General features: G+C 35.2%; 1 protein-coding gene across 1 annotated transcript in view; it reads right to left on the bottom strand.

The window, feature by feature from the left end:
• Positions 1-417: 417 nt before the first annotated feature.
• Kcnh5 (potassium voltage-gated channel subfamily H member 5) overlaps positions 418-25083 on the bottom strand; it is a 330578-nt gene continuing 305912 nt past the window's right edge. Inside the window, exon 11 of the mRNA XM_063241526.1 lies at positions 418-12291. Coding sequence (XP_063097596.1) covers positions 11344-12291 — 948 coding nt within the window. The 3' untranslated portion in view covers positions 418-11343. The remainder of the gene's footprint in view (positions 12292-25083) is intronic.

Genomic DNA, 25083 nt, shown 5'->3' with positions numbered 1-25083 from the left:
ATTTCATTTCTTGTATACTTTGAAATAACCTCATAATGACAGTACTTCAAGAATGTTTTATAAGTTGATAAGATTGAGAAACATTGTAAGAAATTCCCCTTTAAAATAAAAATTTCTCCAAAATTTAATTTAGATCTAATCACCATCTCTATGGTAGAGAAACCTTCTAAATTAAGTAAGTTTATTTCTGGTGCTTAAAATTTTAACTTCAGAAATGACACTATTTTTTTTTCTTATTCCATATCCATACAATTAATCAGAGGAAAAATGTGAACGTTTAAAAATAACATTAACAAAGCTACTAATTTAAAGACTTTTCCCTAAACCCATTTCTTTGTATTGTTGTGTTGGGAAGTTTTTCATTTACTTACTCAAATTAAAAGTGGCGATTTCCAACAAAGACCCAATTCAAGCAAGTTCCATAAAATGCACATTTTATTCAGAATTATGAAAAAATATCCACATTTAAATAAAGTGTGAAAAAAAAGCAAAGTTAATCCTCCCTGATGAAATACAGTTTATTGTGCTGAAACCCAGAATTCCTTTGGGTTAAAAACTTCACCTGTCAATTCACATTTCAAAATCACTATTACTTCAGAAAAAACTTTAAGTGACAATCACCATAAGCTTCCCAGCTGCAACTGAATGTTGATCACAAGTATTCCAGAATTAACCCTAAAATCACAAATTTAAAATATCTCCACACAGCCTCTTGGCAATCAAGTGATAATTCAACAATACACACAAACTTTCTATATTACGTGTTGCAATATCTTGGTGTAAATACAAAAAAATGCACTGCTTAGCGTGAATCAGGATTTCAAATATTACAGACAACTACTTAGCTCAAGAGTATTAAAAATACTTCACGTGAAATTTTAGCACTATTTCCTTGGTCAATACATGAATCAAATATTTCTATTTCTAAATTAACTCATAAAGGTCTGGCATTTGTATTACCTTCAAATTCTCACAAACAGAGTTGCAGTGGCAAAAACATTTAAGAATTTGCAAAAAAATAAATTACCATAGTAACATCAGCATTATAGACAGGAATTTACATTTTAGTATACAAAATGATGCAAGTAGTGTAAACAAAGTCACTAGAACATAGGATAAAAAATAAGTCTACAGCTTTTAATATATCACAAATATGCACATTTTAGCTTGTGTTGTCTGAGGACTAAGCACTTCTAGAAATTACTGTTCTTTCAATAAACCCCAATGGATGTTTCAGAGTAGAAATGATTCTAATTGTTTTCCAATTTCAATGTTATGTCATTTGAGAAATCTGTTCATGTTACTGTGTGTTCCCAGCTCCCTCTGCTGTGAGTAGGTTCTCAGGTAGGAAGTAACTGCTTAGTGGTGGTGTTTGGGAACCCAATCACAGGGAAATGTAAGCAGATATCATCCCTAAAATCTGATAGACGATTGTGAGAATCACAACATGAAAACATACCTACAGGGGTAAAAAAGCAGCTTGTCACTAATTCTTCTAACGATGAAAAATGTTAATCTTAATTTTAAAATGAAAATACATTTGGATTTGGTGTATGTTAACAATTCACAACTGTGACCTAAAATGCCCACATTAAAGTTGCACATCTACCAAAGTTTTCCTGACATGGAATTCAAAATGAATGTGATTTTGCATAGTTTTCCAGGGAGGTACTTTTCCTGTTTGTTCCGTCTTGGCCTCAGCAGTAATCTCTTCCACACATTTCGGTTAGAAATGTTAAGGAGCAGATGAGGAATCCATGACAACATCAGTTATGTCATCAAAAATAATGTTTATGTTTCTTTTATCACAAAATTTAAATTCCTAACATAACAGAAAGTCTGACCACAGAAAGAAGTGGTTAAATTTTATAGTATCAGAGATTTAGTTGAGAATTAGTATAAAAACATTTGACAAGGAATTGCTGAAATCAGTTGTCATGAATATCCAATCTGGTTTATTCAGGCATCAAGGTGGATACTTTGGTCTTGACTGTTCAGTCAACAGTCAGTAATTAATAAATGAGAAAGTGCTCAGATCCTCTTGACTTCACTCACTCAAGGTACAGCTCCACCCACTGCGTGCTTAGGGACCTGGGATTCTGGGTCAGAGCTAGATAGAAGTCCTCACTTTTGTTGGCAGGGCAACACTCACTTATTTCAAGACAAGATTTCAAACTGCTTCTTTATACTTCATTAAAATTTTAGCCATGGTGAGCACAATATATTATCATAGAGGAGCAAGCAAAAACTATGCAAAGGAAAGCGCACACAGAAAACCCGGTAAGTACTATAGCTTCCCTTTTCTGCCTGTCCCTCCGTTATAACTCTGGCCATAGGCTACAATCTTAGTCAATTGTTCTTTGGCCAAATGCTTTAGTAATTAGCCCAAGTCATGACCTCATTTAAGTAAGAATGCAGTGATAATGTGGAATCACAGAATGGAACAGAAAGTACCCATTAAAAGCTTTAGATAGTGTCACCCAAGATCGCTCACAGTTATTTCTAAGAAAGTAGGTCGCTCCTTTTCATGGTTACCTGTGACTCTGCTATCAATAAAGTAAAAACAAGATAGTTCCAAATGAAAAGCCCAGAGTGTAATGTGGTAATGTGTTGTTTCTAGCCTTTATTTTTTTTTTCTTTCTTGCTTTTTCTTCCTTCTTTACTTCTTTTTCATTCATTATCTCAAGACATTTGCTTTATACAGCTCAAAGGTAAACCAAGTAAATCACATCTTAAGAATTAATATTTTTCCCATTAGAAAGAATTAATCTCTCTAAAGCAAATATATATATAAAGCAAATTCATTAAATTTGGAAATAAGAACCAAATCATCATTCTAAACAGAAAAAGTTCATTTGGATAATGCATTTAATAGTACTTTGGCCAAGATGTCAACATCTGTATAATCAATAAAAAGACCTGAATAATTTACTTAAAACTCAGTGAGTCAAAAACAAAATGAAATATAAAGGCTTTCTGGAGTCTCATCCAAATTTTAATATTAAAATAAAATAAACTACAGAAAAAATTCTAAACATCTTTTTGCTTTCCATAATGATGATGCACTACCTCTTTACATTAAAATTTAACTGGAAGGAAAACCAGTGATTGTCAAATTGGCTTCTTATAATTGCATTTGGTAATTTACCTCCAATTCTACCTTTTAACTATTACATGTAAAGGAAAATACCATTGTTGAACTGAGCTCCTTTTACTTATAACTGTTACTATTTCTACCATTAAAAAATGAACATTTAAGTTAGTGAGTATGAGTGTTTTAAACTTTATTTTGACTTAACGAGGCTTTAAAGGTGCATTGTCTTAAGAGATGTAAAATTCATGTTTGAGTGAGATTTTCTTTACAATAGCAGTATTCTATGAATAAATGCTTTCTTTGTAAAGTCTGACTGCCTCAGTTGGACTCTCAGCTTTACCACTTAGTAGTTATCAGTTAGTATTGTTATGCTGGACAAGTTCCTTAACTATTTCTTCATAGGTCTGTTATGAAAATCAAATTTGATAATATACATAAAGTGCTTAATATACTAACCACTGAGTAAATATGGGCTTAAGTAACCTTAATTTTAATTCTAAGCCTAGGAGTAAAGAAGCATATGGTCTTCTCAGTCTTCTCTCAGCCCTTGTCCACAGCAATGTTCCTGGCTCCCAGTTCAAACACGCTGTGTGCTTCAACCTCACAAAGCATGCAGAGATGTAGGTCTGATTTTAAAAATCAAGAGAAAACCTTGATATGGGACATGTAGTGGGCATTAAGACATTTTAGTTCATGTTCCTCTTCCCTACATAACACTACTCAGAATTTTAATCAGACAGTGTTATGGTTTGTGCCTAGATGTCCCCCAAAGCCTCATCCAGTCATAGGTAAAACTTTTTCAGACGTGGCCGGATCTAGAGTGATGGTAGGATTGATTTTTGGTGCAATGCTAGAACAAGGGCAATAGAACTAAGGCTTCAGTGCTACCTGCCCTATGTAGCCTGGATAAGATATAGGGATAGAAAGAGCTGTGGTGGCCCTCTGGTTACTTTGCTAACTTCTGCCAGCCATAAACTGTTTCTCCTCTGCAATGCTTGTCTGCATGCCATTCTGTCTTGCCAGTCGACTATGGACTGAAAACTCTACAAACTATGAGCCAAATAAACGTTTCTTCCCTTAACTTTTGGCATCAAGTTTTTGTCTAAGCAACAAGAAAATAACTATGACAGACTGTATGATCAATTAAAATTCTAGCAGCACGTAAACAAGTATGACAACACATATATTCATCTGTTTTCTCTTTACTTAATTTTTCAAAATCCACCATGCAACTTAATCAATACCAATAAATAATGAAAAAATTAGCTGTTGCACAGTATATAGAAAAAGATGCCTTGTGTTGTGTGTCTTTCCAAGTGTTTTGAGAGCTGGAGAAAGTCAATGTGGATACAGGGGGAGAGCACCACAGAGTCTCAACAGCCTTTGGACTTGAGTGAAAAGCATTCTCTGCCCTCACCAGATGGCTGAGAATCAATTATTTTGCATAAAATGATTTGAAGATTAAAGTTATTAATAATAATTAACATGGGCACTATTTCACAAATTGATTCATTGGATATAATTAGGTCTCATCATTCAATAAATTACATTGCTAATAAAGGATGTTGAGGTTTTTTTAGCACTTCTCATCCTCAAAGACTTTATGGCTCCAAATTGATTTTCACTGTAATCTTTGAAATATCATATATTTTCAAAATTATAGAAGCTATAATTTAAACTTATATATAAATACAATGGAAAAATGAAGATCACAATTGAGAATTTCATAAATATTAATTGTCATTATTTCTAAGGTAGAAATGAATCTAGAAGCATGGAAAAACCATTTTGAGTCTCTTTGTTTCAGTAATTTAAGGAAAAATGTTAAAACAACTGAAATTTAAAGAAAATCTGTTTTAATATTAAGAAAAGTACATTTACTTTTTAAATGTTAAACAAACTCATACTTTCAGAAAATAATTAAAACAAATTCATTGCTTTTAGCTTCCAGTAATTCTGGAAATATTTTAAATGAGAAATATTGGCAACATCTGTGAGATAAGAGAAGCTGTAAATTTGAGGAAAATCAATGTATTATTTAAATAGAACAAAAGGTGGATGGCAAATACTAGAAAAAATACAAATACCAATTAATATTAAACTTATTGGTCATTAATCCTTGAAAGTAAATAAAGGTGGAGAAAACACTGAAGATCTAAATTTCAAAGAAGAGGTATGGAAAGCCCGACTGTGCACCTCTTTTAATAAGGGTGGTTATGTAAATTCACTGATAAAACTGTCTTTTTCACAATATAGGGACTAAAAGCCTCTCACATAAGAACTCTTTTACTTAAATGTAATACAAATTGATACTAAACAATTATGCAACATATATACATTGAATTTCCTTTTCAAGTCCTAAGGTTACATTTTTAGTAATTCATACTTATTCAATTATTTAAAGATTCTAACACTTGTAAAATACATATGAATTTGTCCTTTCCTTTTGCACAAAACTGTGCCAGTGAGGAAAATATGCTGCATCTAAAGAAATGGGGATGTCAGGATCTTATTTTGATATTCAAATGTTCGAATGCCCCATTATTATTATGCATTCACAAATTTTTTACAGCTAACAGCAAATTCAAACTTAACTAACTCTTCTCACAGAGCATGGTGTGCACACTTAAACAGAACAGTCTATAGAAGTAACATAAAGCACTGTGCAACATTAAAGCCAGTGTAAAACAACTTTTAAAAATCTCTCTGAATGCACCAGAACAGACTTGGTTGCATACATAAACACTGTCAAAGGCCAGGCATAAAACCACAAATATCAAATTTTAACCTCCACTAGGCTTTGCAGACTTGTCTCAAACAAGGAATTATAATTTGGAAACCCATGAGTCCATATAGCCTGGCATTGGTAATCTATTTAAAACCCGAATATTGATTTACATCCCGAGTGTGCAGCTCCGTAGATTTTGTCTGTCAGATCATTTTCCCAGAACAAGATAAGACATATTTTCTATACTGTCAAATTAATCTTTCTCAGTTCTCTAAAAAAATAAATGTCCCATCATGGTCATAAGTTTTTCCTGTACAAGCTGCTAAAAACATTTAGGCTATAAGCACAAAGTTTACACGGAGAGAAAGTTGATTTCTATTATTTATTTACATATGTGTAGAATACATATGTAGAGCAACTGTGAGTTGTAATGCCAGCAGCCTTCCAGGGTGGATAACAATATAAATGTTACAGGTCATTTAGCAAATAAATAGAAAGGATTACAGTGTATAGTAAAAAGTCGCAGTCAGTGAGGAGCAGTCCTCTAAGCCCCCTTACTCTATTTCACAAAAATATAAGGCATTTAAAACTAATTCTTTTTCAACTTGGGCAATTATTTGCACTTTCAAAACATATTTAATTCTTAATTAGTAGTAAACATTTTTCAACTATAGTTTGATAAAAAGATTAGCAAAACTCAATGTGATTTCTAAATGTAAATATCCTATTATGCAAATTTTTCGCTTTTGTTTCTGTGTGCTCTTGCTCTCTTCCCAAAGGGTCATAAACAAATGTAGTGATAATAGTTTGAGTGTATCTCTTAGGATGAAAAAACTAACATGAATGAACAAACAGAATACATCTTGTTTTCGAAATGGAAAACATGTTATAGGTGCTCATTTAAACAACCAAAGTCAATAATTATATAATTTTCTAAAACAGTCACTTAGAACAAAATCGTGAGTGATTTTCAATGCCCTTCAAATGGTTTTCCTTCATGCACCCAATTTTATTATTGTTTTAGTTTGAAATACACATTGAAAATTTATCGGGCATCAAAAAGGATTCTTCCATAGTTAACGATTCTAAGAACATTGATCCATATGGATCATGTATCATAATTATATTTATATAAGAAGTTAAAAGATACATCATACCTCAAATTTATAATTTGCACACTTTTACTCACAAAGTCAAAAATAACTACTTAATAGTGTGTGTAAGTGGACTACAAAAGCTATAAGGTTTAGCTTTGTCTGTTATTCTTCCTGCTCTCAAAAGCTCTTAATTTCCCATTTATTTGGTTAGTATTTCTGAATTTCCAGGTAATTGATGAGTCTTATACTCACATACAACTGACTAATAATTACAGAGCCTATGCTTTTTGTCAACAATCTCTGGCCAGAAGCTTTTCTATAAAACCTAGACTACTTAGATAGAGTGCACATCGAAGCTGATATACTAGGAAACAGAAAGAAAGAAAGAAAGAAAGAAAGAAAGAAAGAAAGAAAGAAAGAAAGAAAGAAAGAAGGGAAGGAGGGCCAAGGGACAGGAAGAGAGAGACAGAGAGAAAAAAGCTAATTTGTCTTACTGCGTTTTTCATCTGAAAGAAAAATGACTTTCCATTGACCTAATAATGTCTTGATTATAAGAAGGGTCAGTTCTGATCTTTATTTCAATATTTATTGGTGAGTATACTGAAACATTGACAAGTTAATCTGTCCTAAATTACTCTGCTAGATTGTGAGAAAAGTATATTCAAGATTTGAGACGGAACTTAAATACATTTAAAAAATAAAACAAAATTTCTTCACCTGCTTTCCGTAAAAAACCACAATAAAAATACTCACATCTAATAAACAAATATTAAAGTACAACATTCACATAATTACAAAGTACTAATAATTTCAAATTATCCAGGTATGACACATATATTTTAGGCAAATTTACCTACATGAAATTTTGGAAAACAAATTCAGAGAAAACAGAGTAGAAGATAAAAATGATGTAAGATAGAAGAATTCACTAGAATTAGGACAAATAATTTCACAAATATCAGCCACTGCACACTTCAAAACAATCACTTCTCTGTAGATTAATTTACAAAAACATTTTCTAAAACAATGTGGTTATTCAAAATAGAACATCAAACAGATCAGACCTCATGTGTGAACAAATCTTAAATTTAAGAGAACATGTGGTTTGCATCCAGGCTCCAATCGCATTGATTTTTGAAATGTCATTTTAGTTAGTTATCATAATTAATATTCCCATTAAAGTGCTGAATACTACAGGATCAAGTAGTTGTCCTAGCAGCAACTTAAAACTCCAAATTGTCAAATTATCTGTCTTCTGATCTTCATAAAGCTGTGGGGTTTTTCTTCTTCTAATGCTTAAGACAATGTGAGATAGTGTCAGTGTCGCAATAGAAATTTTCAGTTTAATTGTGAAGTGTGAGTCTGCATTCAACCACTGTGACTGAACCATTTTAAGTATCATCTATGCTAATGTGGGCCACCAGGAACTCTGGCATTGTCGTCTACTTTTTGTATTTCTATTTGCCATTAATCACAAGCTTTTCCATCTACTAGATTATGTTTAGTGTCCTGATATAGACTGATAGAACTCACTATTGTGACACACAGCTCACATTTCTATTTGGCTTTTGCTCTTATGTTACAATCGCCTGTCTAGGATATAGCATCTGATCTTGTATTCTAACAGTAGCATAGAAACATACTGACCATGTGCATGTTGCTTTGGAAAATGTTTGGATTTTAAATACATATATCCATTTATTCCTATTAGTACACAATTCAGCAGTATAATAGTAAAAATTGTGCTCCGGATTAACCCAGAGCAACTGTATAGTGTATGAATAAAACATGCAGTCATCTGGTCCCCCAAAGAGCCTCCACAATGCACACGTTGAAACACAGAACACCACGGGGTCATGATTGCATGTATTAAAACAAGTGTTTACCCTTCATCCAAATCTGAGTAAGAATTCTACTGAGAAGAACTGTAAAATCTGGGAACCTAAAAGCCGATTGTATGTACAGTGTTTGCTGAATGTGTGTATCTCTGCTGAGAAGAGCAGCCTGCATTCAGGACTACATCCTGTCATGCATACAGACAGCAGAGGTGTCTGCAAAAGAATAGTGTGGTAACTATGTGATAAATAAACAATGAGCCTCCCTCCCCCTGCTTATTGACAGCCCAGCACAGTTCAAAACCATCAAGTTCCTTAACACATACAGCAAATTTTTGCCTTCCTATGCAGAGGTATAAACTGTACCCTCAAACCAGCCCACTACTTCACAGTCATTCTCAATATAGCTTTACACAATTACCTTTGACGTACATGATTAAAGTTAACCTAACAATTTCTATACTCACATTATGTTTTACCATTTATTCCCCTTTAAAAGCCTTAGCCAAACTCAATTTATACAAATAGCAATATGCTCTGAAATGCAACAAAGAAAAAGCTCCCATCCTCACTATGAAAAAGGTCCTCCAATTTTAAGACTGACTTCCATAATTACTTTAGAGACCACAGTTATTTCATTTTCTTATATCTATAATAGGTAGATATTATAGCATAGCATGAAGACATGGTCATCTGCAAAGTTCCATTATGGATAAGGAAAGATATGTGTACAAGAAAAGGAAAAATGAAATCTATAGTACACACTACATTCCTAGATTCCTAGAGAGGCACATTTTCGAGGCATGTGAAGAAATTTTAAAATACAATAAAGTACCGTTTTGTACTTCTCCAGTCTGATTATGACAACCCATCTTTCAATTCTGATGAGTTTGGTTGGATATACTGCAAGACAGAAAAGCTCATAAAAATGAGTATAATAGACCATTTGATTTTGCCACGTTCTTTTGTATGTTAATGTATATGTACAGATGGTCCAATAAATACAAAGTATTGGTACATGCTTTAAACTTAATACAAACACTGACTCCTCCTCTTCTAATATTCAATGTCATTGATGCACCATTTGAAAGTATGCCTTTCTGAAAAACTTCACAAAATATACTTTAGTCAAGTCTCCTGTTTTTAGAAATGAATGTATGTTTTATTCATTCTCATACACATGATTGAAGGGACTAGTAACAGACAACACAATTCTTTGTGACTTCTCTTCATTGATAATAGGCACTTTCTAAGAAGAAGATTTGTAACCCAAAAGATTCTGAAACTCACTCTTGACTTACCCTTTCATAAGTGGATCTGCCTGAGCCACAGTGGTCTATTGAACCAACTCAGCAGAAGTTCGGCAGTACAGCTCTGTGCAAAATAAGCTTTAGAAAATGGTAACCAGAATGAAATCATGGAAAGATAAGTATCCGAGTCAAGCAACTTAACCTCTACTTCTTGGTTGGCTGGTTTGTTACGATTCACGTGTCATCTCTACAGACAATGTGAATCACGCGCCAACAATTCTGTGCCTCCCTTTTCACTCTTTTTAAATTGCAGATATGCTACAAAACATGCCTGTTTACATTCTTGTTAAAAAATTCTGTATTATAACAGTAAAAATTTTGATATGATAATTTAAAATTTTTGTATGTGTTTCTTTGTTAAGAGCCTTTAATTCACTCTTGAACAAGTTTTGGAAATACACGTGTAGAAGAACACTGTTCACCTTTGGATAATTGGCATCTCAAACACGAATTGGTAAAAGGCCCTTGTACCCTGTGGTGCAGTATTTCTATAATATTATACACTATATCAAGAGTTGAATATTTATGGTATTGATAATGACAGCTGACAAGATGGCAGCTATTCTCCAAGACAGGGAAAGTTGGTATTTCCTTACCTCAGAACTAATGATTACTATCTAGGTATAATGTCAAGAAAGGAGAGGTATAGTTGAGTGAAAATGCAAGTCATGCACAAACCCCATAGCAATAAGTTCTCAATATCCCACACTGCTATCTGATGTAGGCAACAAAAGTCATTTAAATGGAGCAAACATTGCCTGCAGGGGAAAATAACCTAACCTTAAGTTACAGAAAAATATCCTATGGAAAGAGATCAGAAAATGGTAGTAAGAGCTTAAAAAGTTGAACTCTTCCTTGGCATTAATCTATAATTTTAACTTAACAGACGAGTGAAGAAATGACAGCTTGATATACTGAGCCTGAGATCAAATTTGTCATGGCAACATTGGCAGGTTGGACCCTGATTCTTCAAATATTACATTGCCTCAGTTAATAAAAATTGTACTTTCTTATTATACAAGAGAGTTTATAAATAAATGTAAAGTGTGTGCATGCAGTCAACTGCATAATATACAAGCAATATCTATGTTTTCAATAATCATCTTCTTTGGCAGGCCAGAATCCAGCTGGACATGCAATATGTACATATCAAAACCCATAGTGTGTTCATCATATTGAAAGCAAGTGAAAATATATATGTATATACTATATATACACACGTATGTATATAGATGTATATACTGCTGTAAATATATTAACAAATATATATGTATACATATTAAAAGTGGATTTCATCTTTATCAGATTCAGGAGACTCAGGCCTTGAGACACTAAAAATATCTTGACATGGTATTTGGGGAGGTACTTGGAGTGGCATTTGGGATTTGGGAGGTGAGGCCTGGGGGGAGCTTTTTTCTGACAGTATTTTTAAAATTTCTGCCACCTGCTTTTCAAGGGCAGTCATTCTGCAGCTGAGCAGCTGAATGTCCTCCTTGAGTTCGTGTTTGACTTCCTGCAGTGTGGTCTGTAAGGCCTGCTCGGGGATGGGATAAAAGGGGTGCTTGGCATCAGCTTGAACGGGACTGTGCTCTAGTGGACTCCGGGTCTCCCCAGCCTTATCCAAACGAAGGTCACTTTTTGTAATTCCACTGTCACAAGAATCCGTTTTCCTTAGCGGGTTTTTGGTCACACTGTTCTCTGAGTCACTGCCCTTGGGGTCTTCTGACAAGAGCCCCATGGACTCAGCTTTGGTGACATTATTCCAGTCTTCTTTTTTCTCCTCATGGGCTCCCATGTTGTTCTTGAGCCGCAGCCAACCTTTCCCATTTCCATTTTTCATTCTTATGGGGCTGTTGACTTTGAGACATTTCTGGTCAGCACCGCCATTGGGCTTGAGTTCCATGGCATTGCGGTTGTTTTGCTTGAGGGATTCACTGGTTTTCACATAGGCCAGAGACGTCTGAATAGGAGTAATCTGGGACACGGTCACCACACTGGTGCCAGTGATGGACGCTCCATTCTGTAAGGAGCGACTTTCTACCTGGAGCTGGTTCCTGTCGGGGTCACTTTGCATTGAGCCCTGATTTCGAAGCTCCTTCTGCTGCTTAAACTTCTGGAAGAGTTTTCGGACTGGGTGGTCCACGGGGATGCTGAGAGTCACCTCGTTCTTTTGCCTAAGGCGCTCCTCCTCCTCCTTTTTCACATCACTGATTTTTCTGAAGATAATCTGTGGAATGGGAGAGTCAGACCGTGATTACAAAATCAGGTGAATTTATAACATATTAGACATGCTTTGTCTTACAAAGGAAACCCTTGGATATAAAATAGAATCTTTATGAAGGGAAAAAATATCCAAATGCCAGATCCAGCATACTTAAAACCCAACATAATATAGAATAATTATTTAGTCTATTTCCTTACATGTCACCAGGACAATGTGGATGAGAAAAGTGAATAGAGGTACTTGGTTTCTTACATAAATATAAATATAAATATAAAATTTCTTAAATTTTTATAAATTCCTTACTACAAATATAAATTCCTTAAATATATACATATATATGTAAATATTTAGAGAGAAAGAGAGAGAGGTGAATAATATATATATATATTTAATATATATAAATATACATATACATAATACATTCCTGCAATGCATTTCTGTTTTACTATCCTTCTTATATTTTCCTATGTAAATATGATTCAAAACACTTCAGTATCATTTTCCATTCTTAAAAGTTTCACAATACAAAATTACTAAAAATTCAGACATTTTACCAGCATGACATATGGGTCCACATGGATATTAAGTTATTTATATTTCCACAGAGGCAGAATTAGGATTTGTTACTGGAAGGCAAATGACAGCTCAATACATAGATTTCATTGCAAACTTTTATCTATTAATTAAACAAATTGCTTCAAAAGCACATAAAGTTTCACATCTAAAAATATTTACATAAAAGCAAAAATGTTGTCCTCATGACATTTTCACTTAAGTTGGAGGTTGGTTTCTTCAAATTCTATTAAATATGAGTTAACTGTGTAAAACATGAGAGGTTGGATGAATGTCCCAAAGTAAATAAACTTGACTTTGTTGAGCAGATATTATTTTTTAAATATATCAAGAAAGTTAAAAGTATTGGTTATAGAAGAAATTACCAGCTCTGTTTTCAGTTAGAAATAAATTTAGGAAGTGAAGGTTTGCTGATTCCTGAAAGACACAGCAACCATAGGTGAAAGCTGAGTGGAAACTTTTAAATGGAGTTCAACTAGACAAAGCACTTTCGGAATCAAGCTCAAGCAAAACGACTTACTTCTATCACCCTCTCCCAGATGGTGTTTAGAGTAAAATATATGTGAATCACAGAACCCTTATCCATCAAAGATACTCAAAATATATTAACTCTCTTTTCTCTAACTCTCATAACCTAATATCTAATGAAAACAACCTTTATCACCTTTCAAGGTTCCACAGCTTTCAGGAGTAATAGATAGCCACTGATTTTATAGCATACACTAATATTAATGATGGTCACTGTTAACAGAAAAGCCAAGAGTAGTAATCCTCCTTCTAGGTCAGACCACATTTTCTAAATTGAGGCTGATAAACTAAATTCAGCTTATCAAGTGATAATAAATAACTATGTTTTCAAATAAATATTCTGTACACTCAATAGTTGCATGTAAAGGCAAACATATGTTTCCCTCTCTGACTGGGTCTCTTTAAAAGATGGAATATTAATCTGAACTCTGGCATCAAAGCTCCAGTAGTATATTAGAAATCTCTCAAAGGACAACATATTTATCCTTCATAAGTAAACAGAGTATGGACTAAGCCTTCAAGACATGAACATTCTTTGGGATCACGTAGATTAAAACATGGAAACACAGACATTATTTCCCTATGTTATCTCCCTTCGCTGTAAAGACAAAAGGCACTCACTTTTAGTTCTTTGAAGAGACAGGAGAGTCCTAATGTAAATGACTCATCATCTCCCTTATCCAACTCACCGCTGAGCATTTTTTAAAAATAGACACATGCTTAACCGAGGACAGATAGATCACTGGTATGAAGTGGTAACTGAGAGTAGCCTTCACAGTGGGAAAAAAAGCATTCATTTCATTCTGTCAATGGAGAAGAGCAGATCCTTGACATTTAGGAAAGTCAGATTAGATGCAGACTGTACACCTAATATTTGAAACACACTAAAAATACATTACATCTCTGAATTGAACATATTTATACTTTAAAAAGTATTTGTTTATCTGAGATTTAATTTTAACTTTAACTTTTTATCCATACCAGGGATCAAACTCACAACCACCTGCTTGCAGGGCAGGTGCTTATGCCGCTGAGCTAAATCCCCAGCTCCCAATGAGATTTAATTTTAACTGGGAGTCTTGTTAGCTAAATTTGACCATCTTGATAGTAGTTCACAGACAACAATATTACTGTTTTTGTAATGTCGACATGCACTGCTGTGTGTAGTTCACAGCTTATGGAAAGTAAGGAAAGACGTGGTATCCCTAATGACTGAGAATTATGGGCACCAGAGGTCAGAGACTTGTTTTCTAGATTGTTCAGTATAACTGATAACTGTTTACAATTGCATTCAGGGTGTTTAGTGATTAAGATTGCAATATGCCCATGAAAGATATCAAGAAAAAAATCTGTTCCACCTTCCATGATCCACTTCTACCCACCCCTGCCTTCCAACCAAAAACAAAGGTGTTGTAATGCTAATACGAAGCTGAAAACATATACTCTAAATACAAAAATTCCTAGTACAAAGGAGGTCTTGGCAAATGGCAAAAATTCTATTTTGCATCAAGGGAAAAAGCAGAATTGAGGTTTGGGACATTAGAGGAGAGAATCCTAAAGGTTGCACATGGTTCCTTGCTCTCCACCTCCCCACCACAGGGGATAGAAAATGGGATGACAGCATTCATTGCTACCTTGATATTTTGGGGAACTTAAGAATATCACGACTGGCCACTTTTCATCGGGAGTGTGCTGCGTAGCGGGACTTACACATTCACTCTCTGGACCCAGGATTGAATGTTGGGGATGGGGGAGAATGCCCTTTACAGAGTGTGAAGGTCCCCTTGTTGGCCCTTATTTTCACTTCCTGTACCTATATGGGCTTTGGCTAAGATCTTCATGGGCTCAGAAATCCATAGTATGTGCCATTTGTGACTTCAGCTCCATAGCAGCCAGATAAGGCAAGCATGCTCCACGAGGAGGGAATAATTATTGCATGCTGTAGGACACCTGCAGCCTGGGCTCCTCAAACATGAAATATGACACACATAGAGAACTAGCAATGGGGCAAAGCCAATACCCTGAGAACAACCACGAGCCTTCCAGACTTCAGTCACAAGCTCTGGTACTGACGTAGACCACCCCTCTCCTTCCTTCAGCAGCAGACCCACAGACAGCCCTGAATCCAGGACAAGCAGACGCTACTCTGAAGAGGTTAGTGCGATGAGGAAATGTCCTATACAATGCATACAATTTGAACTACAGCCAGTTGAAAACACTTGTCCTCAGAGCTGATCAACTACTTATGGCACCACAACCAAGTTTTCAAGGCAGAAACAAAATTCATCTTTATTCTTTTTGACTATTAATGGAAATAACTGGTTGAGAAATAGTTATAAAAAGTTGCATGTAATAAAATGGCCACTCTCACATATGTGTTTTCTCTATTATTCTCACATTATCAAGGAGCAGATGGTGCCATAAAGAATTTAAATGGTTTGTGTCATGCCACCCAACCAGTAAGTACCCAGAATATAAGCCCGAGGAATTGCATTCTAAACAGTCTTAACCATCACGTTCTATTCGTCCTCAAGGTAGCTTTAATAGTTTCTCTGGGCTCTGAGTAGCTGGGTAGTAAAGCAAGTAGATGGGAAGCGACATGACATAGCACACAGCCCTTCACAAGCACTGGCCATGCAAAGCCTACCCTGAAACAAGTGAGACGAACCAGACTGCAGCTCTGTGCTTGCTGGGTAAATGGGAACCTTGATCACCACCTGGAGACCGCACTGTCCAGACTCTCTTCACTCTAGAAGCAAAGCCAGTTGCTTCCGTTTTTATCTCCCAGCAAAGCTCATGTCACCATTTTGGTTCTTTGTTTGTTTGTGTCTTTTGTTTTCTGGCTCTCTTCAAGGCTGCCTTTTGTTTCACTTTACTTCTTTCTACACATGTTTAATGTCTTACCTTTACGGAATAAAGGGGCTGGAGGATCAAAGAATGTGATTTTCCTATTCTCATTCCTCCTGGTACCTGCATTCATTTGTTCATGAAAACAGGAATTCTTGTCTTTTTTAACATTAGTGCTCCAGTCTGAACAGTGCCTGCCACAGTCAAAGTCTTCAATAACTAAATGTCATTCATTAATTCACTAACTCAGCAAATGTATCCTTCAATGGAAAGGACATGAACCCTGTGAATGGGAAGTATTATACATAATAAGTGCTTTCTTGTTCCTTTACTATTTTCTACCCTCTAAACAATGCACCAGTGACATCTGTATTATTATTATTATATTATTATTATTATTATTATTATTACTGATAGCTGTGTCCACTACTGTTTTCTCATTGGAAATATGTACTACATTGTATACCTTCTAGAATTCCCAGAACAAGGCAAATTGGCATGTACAAAAAAGTGCAGGCTAACAAATGAATGTTGAGTAAAGTTTGGCTCAAAATTGGAGTCACAAACCAGCTTTCACTTTATTGCTGTTCTTGTTGTTGTTGTTGTTCTGGGGATTGAAGCCCCAGGGCTTTCACATACTGAACAACAAAGTCAGACCCTTTTCTACTTCTAATTTTTGAGAAAGCATCTTCCTGAATCACTAAGTTACCCAAGCTGGGCTTGAACTTGTGATGCTCCTGCCCTGAGCTCCAGAGAGTTGGCATTACAGGCATGTCCTACCACATCCGGCTCTCACAAATCAAAGTTTTTGAAAAACCTTTAATCAGATTCTTTTTCAGTTTTATTTTAAGGATACAGTGACATACATGATGAGGTACTTACTTATAGCTTATGACAATACAAAATTCTCTAATGTAAAGTAAAAGAATAAAAATGACTCAAAAATGAAGAGGTGATTTTTATTATATTCATGAGATTGAAAAACAAGTCTATAGAGGCACCACCAATAGCTGATCCACGTGGTATATGCAAAATATGGCAGCTTTTTGTTTTAAATTGAAACAACACACTAACAAATAAGAAAATAAAACCTCAGGGATGCCCAATTTAAGCTGTATTTCAAAAATACTATATGCAATAGATCCTCCCTATGAAATCTCTTTTTAATTTTTAATTTTGAAGATATTTTTATGAGTCTAGATTCCCATTTTGAATAAAGCTGAATCTTTATTACAAAGGAAACTACATTTCTATGGTAATTATGCAACATTACTTTCCCAGAATTCTCAGATTAATTCTACTGAATGCTTCCTTGAAGTACTTTCTACTTTTAACTTTATCATGACAACAACAAAATCCGTCTACTTAATGACATAATGGAAAGATTGATAGAGTTGATTCACAAAAACTCTGAAATAGTGTATCTTTATTCATACAAAAAATTCTGCACTCTACTCTTTGGCCACTGACAGAACTCAACATAGTAAGATTTTTTCATAATCCATTTCAATGTTTTATGGGCAATGTGTTACACAGAAAGTAAATACTATCCCGCTAACTTTAGGACACAACCATATAGATTAGTTTTACACAATTATCACATGGAAATGGTGATTTTTCTTAGAAAACAAATTTTTAAAAAAACCTACAAAAATGTGAGTTAGCAAAAAATTAAAGGATCTGAAATCAAGTTCAGCCTGTATGAATTAAACTGTGTAAAAACAAAAGAAAAATATAAATCTAATATTTGGGTTTTTTTGCACAGTATTAATCACTTAGATTCCTTGTACGCTGTATCTCCCTTCTGTCCAATGGCAAATCAAATTACTGTCAAACAGCAGGAATTTTTTTTAAAAAATATCAAGAATTAGGTTATGGTTCCAGCTACACAATTATTGGTAGCATGCATAATAGCCTGTACTCTTTCTATCAGCAAAGAGGTTTATTTCATTTAAGCCTTTCTTCTCTGTGCTTCATTATATTCTGCAGAACCCATGCTGGAAGGTTTAATTTATTTAAATGATAAAAGCTTCTTAAACTTAACAGGGAATGTGGCCAACTGAGATTTCCATTTCAAAAGTAGGACATTCGATCATAAAAAATGATATCAAAATTGAATAATTTGAATGTGTACTGAACTTTGAAATCCAATAAAGACAATGGGAAAAAAGAAACATTTGCTTAATGACATGGATTTAATATTATATAATTTACAGAAAGGCAGAGGTGTTTTCTCTCAAATGTCCCACACTTTCTCAATCTGTGAATCCAGGGAATTGACTAGGAATTTACAGCCATGTGTGGCCAAGCAGTAAAAGACTTTGGTTCACTTGATTCCTGGGATTTAACAGTTTGATTCTTTGGTTCATTTTACTGTTTCTATAAACTTAACTAGTAGTTCTAACTCCAGTATTCCCAACCCGTTCCAACCTGAACCAGTACACCACAGTACTGTTTATTAGACATTACTGTGGACACGATAGGGGCTGTTGGTCTCTTAATAAAGGCCTCAGAGATTGCCTATTTCTAAATAGCCATTCTACAAATACAGTTATGTGGGCTACTAATGGTAAGCCGTTGTTCAGAGACTTGGTCGCCTCGGCTTCACTTTGGTCACTCAAGGACCTATAAGCTTTATTCCAGGGTATCCATTATACACTAGTTCATCTACTTAGGCCCAAAACTAACATGGAGGAATTTATAAATTAATTTTTTAATTGACATGCACAGATAAAGGAAAGAGGGAAGGTAAGTGGAGAAGACAAAAAGAGAAAAAAGAAAGAAAGAAAAGAGGAAGGGAAAATTGTCTTTAGCAGACATGGATGGGTTTCTTAGTAAGACACAAATGCAAAATATTCCAGGACTACTGATACTAATTATTGAATTAACAATGAGAGGTTCTGGGACTCATTTTGCATTACCATTAAAAGACCATTTATCTCAATTCTCCAGATTATCATAAAATTAAAAATATGTTTTCCACACACTATAGTTGTAAACTTGGCTAGCATAGCTTTGAAATCTATATATTCAACCAACATTTTTATTGCTAAAAGTTTTCCATTAAAAAAATAACAAAATAAGGAAAATATTTTCAACTGCAGAGATACTTTGGTTATTGGACAATAAAGTAGGTGAGGTTTAGATTCACTGTCTCAAATATTGTAGAAATCCATGAATTCTTCACCAGGCTTCAATTTTTAGTCCATTTCACTTCATCCCGCCCTTGGCCACTGCACATCAAATATAATTGTGGTCTAATTACAGAGTACAGAATACAATCAAAACTCCTTAACGGGAAGCCTGCAGCCTGCCACGGGAAGCCTTCCTGCCCCTCCAACACACTTCCTTCACATCTCACTTGGCTCTACAAGCCAGCTGCAGAAGGACTTCAAGGTTCAGAATACATTAGTGATATTGTGCCTACTGTTCTTGCTCTTGCCCCTCACCTGCTGGAGAATTCCTGCTTATCCTTTGGTACTCACCTCATCTGTGTGTTTCTTTATGAGGGATGACCAGCTAGATATTTTTTAGAGCCCAACCCAATATAAAAATTCAGAGTTTCTATGATAAAGAAATGACAGCTTTTTTCTTACATCAGATGAGAGATAAGCATGCCAGTCTTATTCAACAGTCTGCTGGACGTTCTAACCAAGGAAACTGTCAAGAAAATGAAATAAAAGATATCCAAGAGAAAGAAACAACTGACATTATTTATACTTGAAGAGGACAAGATTCTCCAAAATAATGTTCTAAAAAGTTTATTAGCACTAATAAATGGGTTCAGCAAGGATACAGAATACAGTTGAATACAAGAGTCACTTGTACCTGTATACATCACAATGGACTATTAATACAAATAATTTCTTTGAAAATAGCATCAAAGAGAACAATACCTGGGAATAATTTCCGTAAGACTTTTAGGACTTATAACAGAAAACTATAAGACATTTGCTAAAATAAACTAAGGAAAACCTAAAGAAGTGGAACCATACCTTAGGTTCACAGACTGAAAGACAGGATTATGAGTACGGCAGTTCTCTTTAAATTAATCTGTAAATCTAATATAGTTCCTATTAAAATCCAAATGCCAATTTTTCAGATATTGACAAAGTGACCTCAAAACTTACATGGAAATGCAATGGATTCAACCAAAAGAATTGTGACAAAACATCAGATGATCCACATTTTGCAGTTTTGCCTCTTGCTACAAGCATCCTGTTACAAAGCTACACTAATCAAGGGATCTGGTATTAGGATAAGAATAGATGTACATACAAATGGAATAGAATTGACAGCCCTAAAATACATTCAGGTTTCTGTAGTTAATTGGTTTTATTTGTTTGATTTGACTAATTTTTAATTGACACATAAAAAGTACACACTGGGTGGGAACCATGTGACATCTTAATGTACATATATATTGTGTAATGTTCAAATCAGGATAAACATATTGAAACAGGTCTCAAACCATTCTAATGAGGATATGGTGCTTGAAAAACTGCATATCCAGCAAGCAAAAGTGAACATGGATGCAGTTGTGGTTTAGATCAGGAAGGTCCCCTAAAAGTTCATGTGTTGAAGAACTGGTTCTTAGCTAGGGAGGCTTTGGGACTTGGTGGAAGACTTAGGAGGTGAGACTTAGTTATGTAAATCCTCAGGTCATTAGAAGTGTACTCTTGAGAGGAGGTGTATTGAGACCCTGGTCGTGAAGTCTTCACTACCCTCCTCTTCCCCAGGGGCAGGTGGGACGATGCTCTTCTACACTGCAACACACTTAATAAGTGATGGGATGCAACAGCAAAGGAGGTTTTCAATCTAATAAGAATACTGTTAAATACCTCTGATGTTCCAAGTTTGACTTTGGATTTACAAATATACCAATAAGCAAAACAAATAAAGCAAAACCCCTTAAATTATCCGTGTAATGTTTAGTGATGCTGTCAGCCATTACATAAATAAATAAAATGATGGAATGCTTGTATCTCTCGGAAGAAGGGATCTCTGATGGGTGATATAGGTGGACTGAAAAAAGCCATAGTAGGTTGAAACCCTAAAAAAGGGTCTTTGCTGAGATAAAATGCTTTGCATGTTAGTAGCACACGAAGGACACAGAGGACGGCACTTGGTAAATGAGAGAAAATGACTACAGAAGAGGGGCAGAAGTGGCCAAGGAATTGGATCTGAAATGTGAAGGGGGATCATGTGAGAGAGAATTTGAAGGTTCACATAATCTCACTTTTACTCTCAAATATTTGTGCAGGCTTCTGTGAGAAAAATATCCTGCACAGTGGAAAACTACCAATGAGAGAGCTTCAAAGTAGTATAGGTGAGACACCATGGAAAATTAACCCAGAGAAATGGAAATGGAAGTGGTGAGAAAGGATCAGATTTTGGATTTATTTTTCCAGCAAAACTTACAGGTCTGTCAATGGATTGAATGAGCAATCTAAGAAAGGCTGAGTTGCTTTCCTTATCAGTAGGACAAAATATCCGACACCTTAAAGGAGGACAGGTTTATTTTGACCCAGTTCCAAGCTCCTAACAGAGTGAATGCAAGATAGAAAAGGTATGGTGTAAGGATCTAGAGGAAAAAAGTGCCCACATCATAGTGGTGAGGAAGTCAGAGTGAGGCAAGGAGTTAAACAGAGAACTATGACCTTCCTGGTCACATCCTGGAAACCCGCCTTCTCTGACTAGCCCCCTGCCCTCCTCCTAATGGCAGGTCAGCTGTGAGCTCATCTGTGAACCAATTCACCAGTGAACACAGTGGCTCCATGACTCAGTCACCTTCCAGACATGGAAAACTGGGAAAACCCTAGACCTAAATCATAGCAGAGAGAAAAAGAGAATTTTAAACAAGACCTTTTCAGTCTAAACAAAAGGATAAAGCATAGTGCTACTTGGTAAGTTGAAAAAGTCTGGAATGTTGGAGTATAAACCAGAAAGATAAATTGTTCACTCACTTTCCACACGCCCATATATACAGGGTCACACAATAAGAGACTAAATCTCCAGAACAGAGAGGGAAATAATGGCTGAGAGATTCAGTAATCATTAATTCAGAGCAACACAGGAATCCATTTAAGGGCCCTGTTCTAGCAATGGGGAAAATTCCTTAATTTTTATTATTCCAGTATGTTATTTTGTTATCTGCAATAGCACATTCAGCAATAAACAGCAATAACAGCATTCAGTAAAAGTCATGAGTCTAAGCTAGAATTTTAGCATACAGAAGGATATATAGGGTGTGTGTATGAATATGTGATGGGACACTTCAGGATCTTCTTGGAGAATAGTATTTGACATTTAGCACACATGACAAACTTTATAAAACACATCAGCCTCTGTTATCTCATTTTCTCCTTGCGACTCTGGCTATCGTGGGGTGATTATTATTATCTCCCAGAAGATCAGGCACAGATAAGTCATGGGCCTCTAATAAGCTCACTTTGCTTGTTGCTATTCTTGTCTATGCTAATACTCCTAATGTGGATAATTCTGTTTTGCAACCTATAGTGCACTTCCAAACCTATTACCCTGCAAGATCTCATCTGATACTTCTGTCCCAAGCCACATACCTAGCTCTTGCCTTGGAAGATAATGGATAACTCTCCAAGTGCATAATTACTGAAGTGGGGTGGTTACAATATTTTTAAGATGTTGTTTGTGGTAAAACAAATTTTCTGTAGCTATCATTTATATAATAATTCAGTTACATATATTGTTAGGTTTGTTGAGATTTACATTTGATTTTGAAAAAGAAAATACAATTTTTATGTAAAGTCCCCCACACAAATTCTTTTGTTAGGATATTCGAATGGATTGGGTGAATAGATTTTCTCTTTTGAAGTATTAGGTCTTTCATAAACACAGAAATGCATATTTATCCTAGGTGGCATGCTTTTGTTTCAATGTTTTAAAAGTAGCTCCAAATTCATATACAATGGAATGTCTTGGGAGTATGATGTTTCTTAACTTTGTGGAATTTGATATCTAAAACTTAAAGGAGTCATAGTAACTAGCCACTTAGATGTATACTCAGTTTGCTCTACAGCTCACTTTTCTTGTTCTAAGTTCTCTCTCCATTTTCCCTCAGTGGGCATTTGTCATATATTTATTAGAATTGTGGTGTATTAGTTTTAAAAAATAAAGTTCTCTGAGAATCTGGAGGCAAGTGTTTGGTATGGTCCATTTTCTGTTACTATAACAGAATATTTAGGCTGGGTAAATTATAAGAAAAGAGGATTATTTAGATCATAGTCGAGGGATTTAAAAGCATGGTCCTGGCATCATACAGCTCTGGTGAGACCCCTATGGTAACTGACTTCATGCTGGTAGAGGTCTCTATACAAGAGTGGTAAGCTGAATACACAAGACTCAGGAGCGTCAGGCTCCCTCATAAAGACCCATTCTAAGGAGCTAATCCAGGCAATCAAACCTACATTAATCTCTTCTGAGGGGATAGTTTCTACAAAGTAATTACCTCTTTGTTATGGTTTAGATGTATAATCTCCTCCCAAAGCCTGTGTTTTCAAAGGTTGGGCTTCTGATGGGTGACTGAATCAGAGAAACGCTATACTCACAGTGAATTAATCCAATGAGGAGATCATGGCTGACTGTGTGGTTAGGAGGTGGGCACTCCTTGAAAGGGCCTCTGGATTCTTCTTTATCTCATTGTTTCCTAGCTACAATGAATTCAGCAGCTTTTCTTCATGTTATCCTTCAACCATGCTATTTCTGCTCTGGTTTCAGCCAGCCATTTTATGAGCCATGAACTCATAAAAAGTATGAGCTAAAATGAACTTACCTTTAAATTGGGGTATTGGGTATTTTGTCTTAGAAATGGGAAAATGACTAATATACCCTTAAAATTTCCACTGTCTAACCACAAGCATCTTGGAGATCAAGCATGCAGCCATGATCCTCTACAGGACAAACCATATCTTGTCTTAGCAGGTACTACCTACCACCTCTGACACTGTCTACTATACAGAGCTCACCACCCCTCCTTGACTTTCTAAAAATCAGGTGTAAAGATCTCGTTGGAAGGAGGAGGTTGGGAGGGAAAAGGAAGAGGATGCAAAAAAGGATTACGTATTACACACATGTCCAACTCCCCACAAGGAATGTAATCATTGTGTACTGCAAACATGTACTAAAAAGGGATAAAAAAAATTGTTAAAAAATAAAGATTTAACTAAATCACACAATGCTTTATTTGATCAGAATGGTGTAGCTGCTTCATATAAAATAGGTATCAACTACTTTTGTTGAACCTAATGATTAGCATAAAAATACCATGTGCTCACCCAGTTACAAAATTGAGAACGAGGTCTCTAAGTATTTTTGTTTTTGTGTTTGTTGCACAATAATCAAATGCTAATCTAATAGCCTCTTATTTGTCACCTAAATTTTCCAAGTTTTTTTTAATAAAAGCAAAACCAAACATGCAAGTGACATGGCCCTATTGAACTGGACCATTTTCACCATTCCAATGGAAGAATTCGATTATGTTTAATTTAGTAAATTGGTAATTAGTGCCACTTTCAATTTGAATACTCACTTTGCAGAAGACTTGATGCTTAGAGCAGCTAATGGAAGGAACACTGATGAGTCACTTCAATGTTGACATTATAGTTCTAGCTAGGGCTTTAATTCGCTATGTGACCTATGTACACACTCCATCATCTTTCTGGACTTTATTTAAATTTTGATACAATAATAGCTTTGGCTTAGTATTTTTTAGTTCTGGCTTATTATGTAACACAAGAAGTCATTACCTGATGCTAAAAAAGACACAATCTACTTTACCCTCTTGAACTTATTATGAACATAATTTCTTGC

The sequence above is a fragment of the Cavia porcellus genome, unplaced genomic scaffold (assembly GCF_034190915.1).
Source record: "Cavia porcellus strain 051 isolate PalLab524CR breed Dunkin Hartley unplaced genomic scaffold, mCavPor4.1 scaffold_31, whole genome shotgun sequence".
Lineage (NCBI taxonomy): Eukaryota > Metazoa > Chordata > Mammalia > Rodentia > Caviidae > Cavia > Cavia porcellus.
The sequence above is the reverse complement of the archived record's forward strand: the minus strand, read 5'-3'. Positions and strand labels throughout refer to the sequence as shown.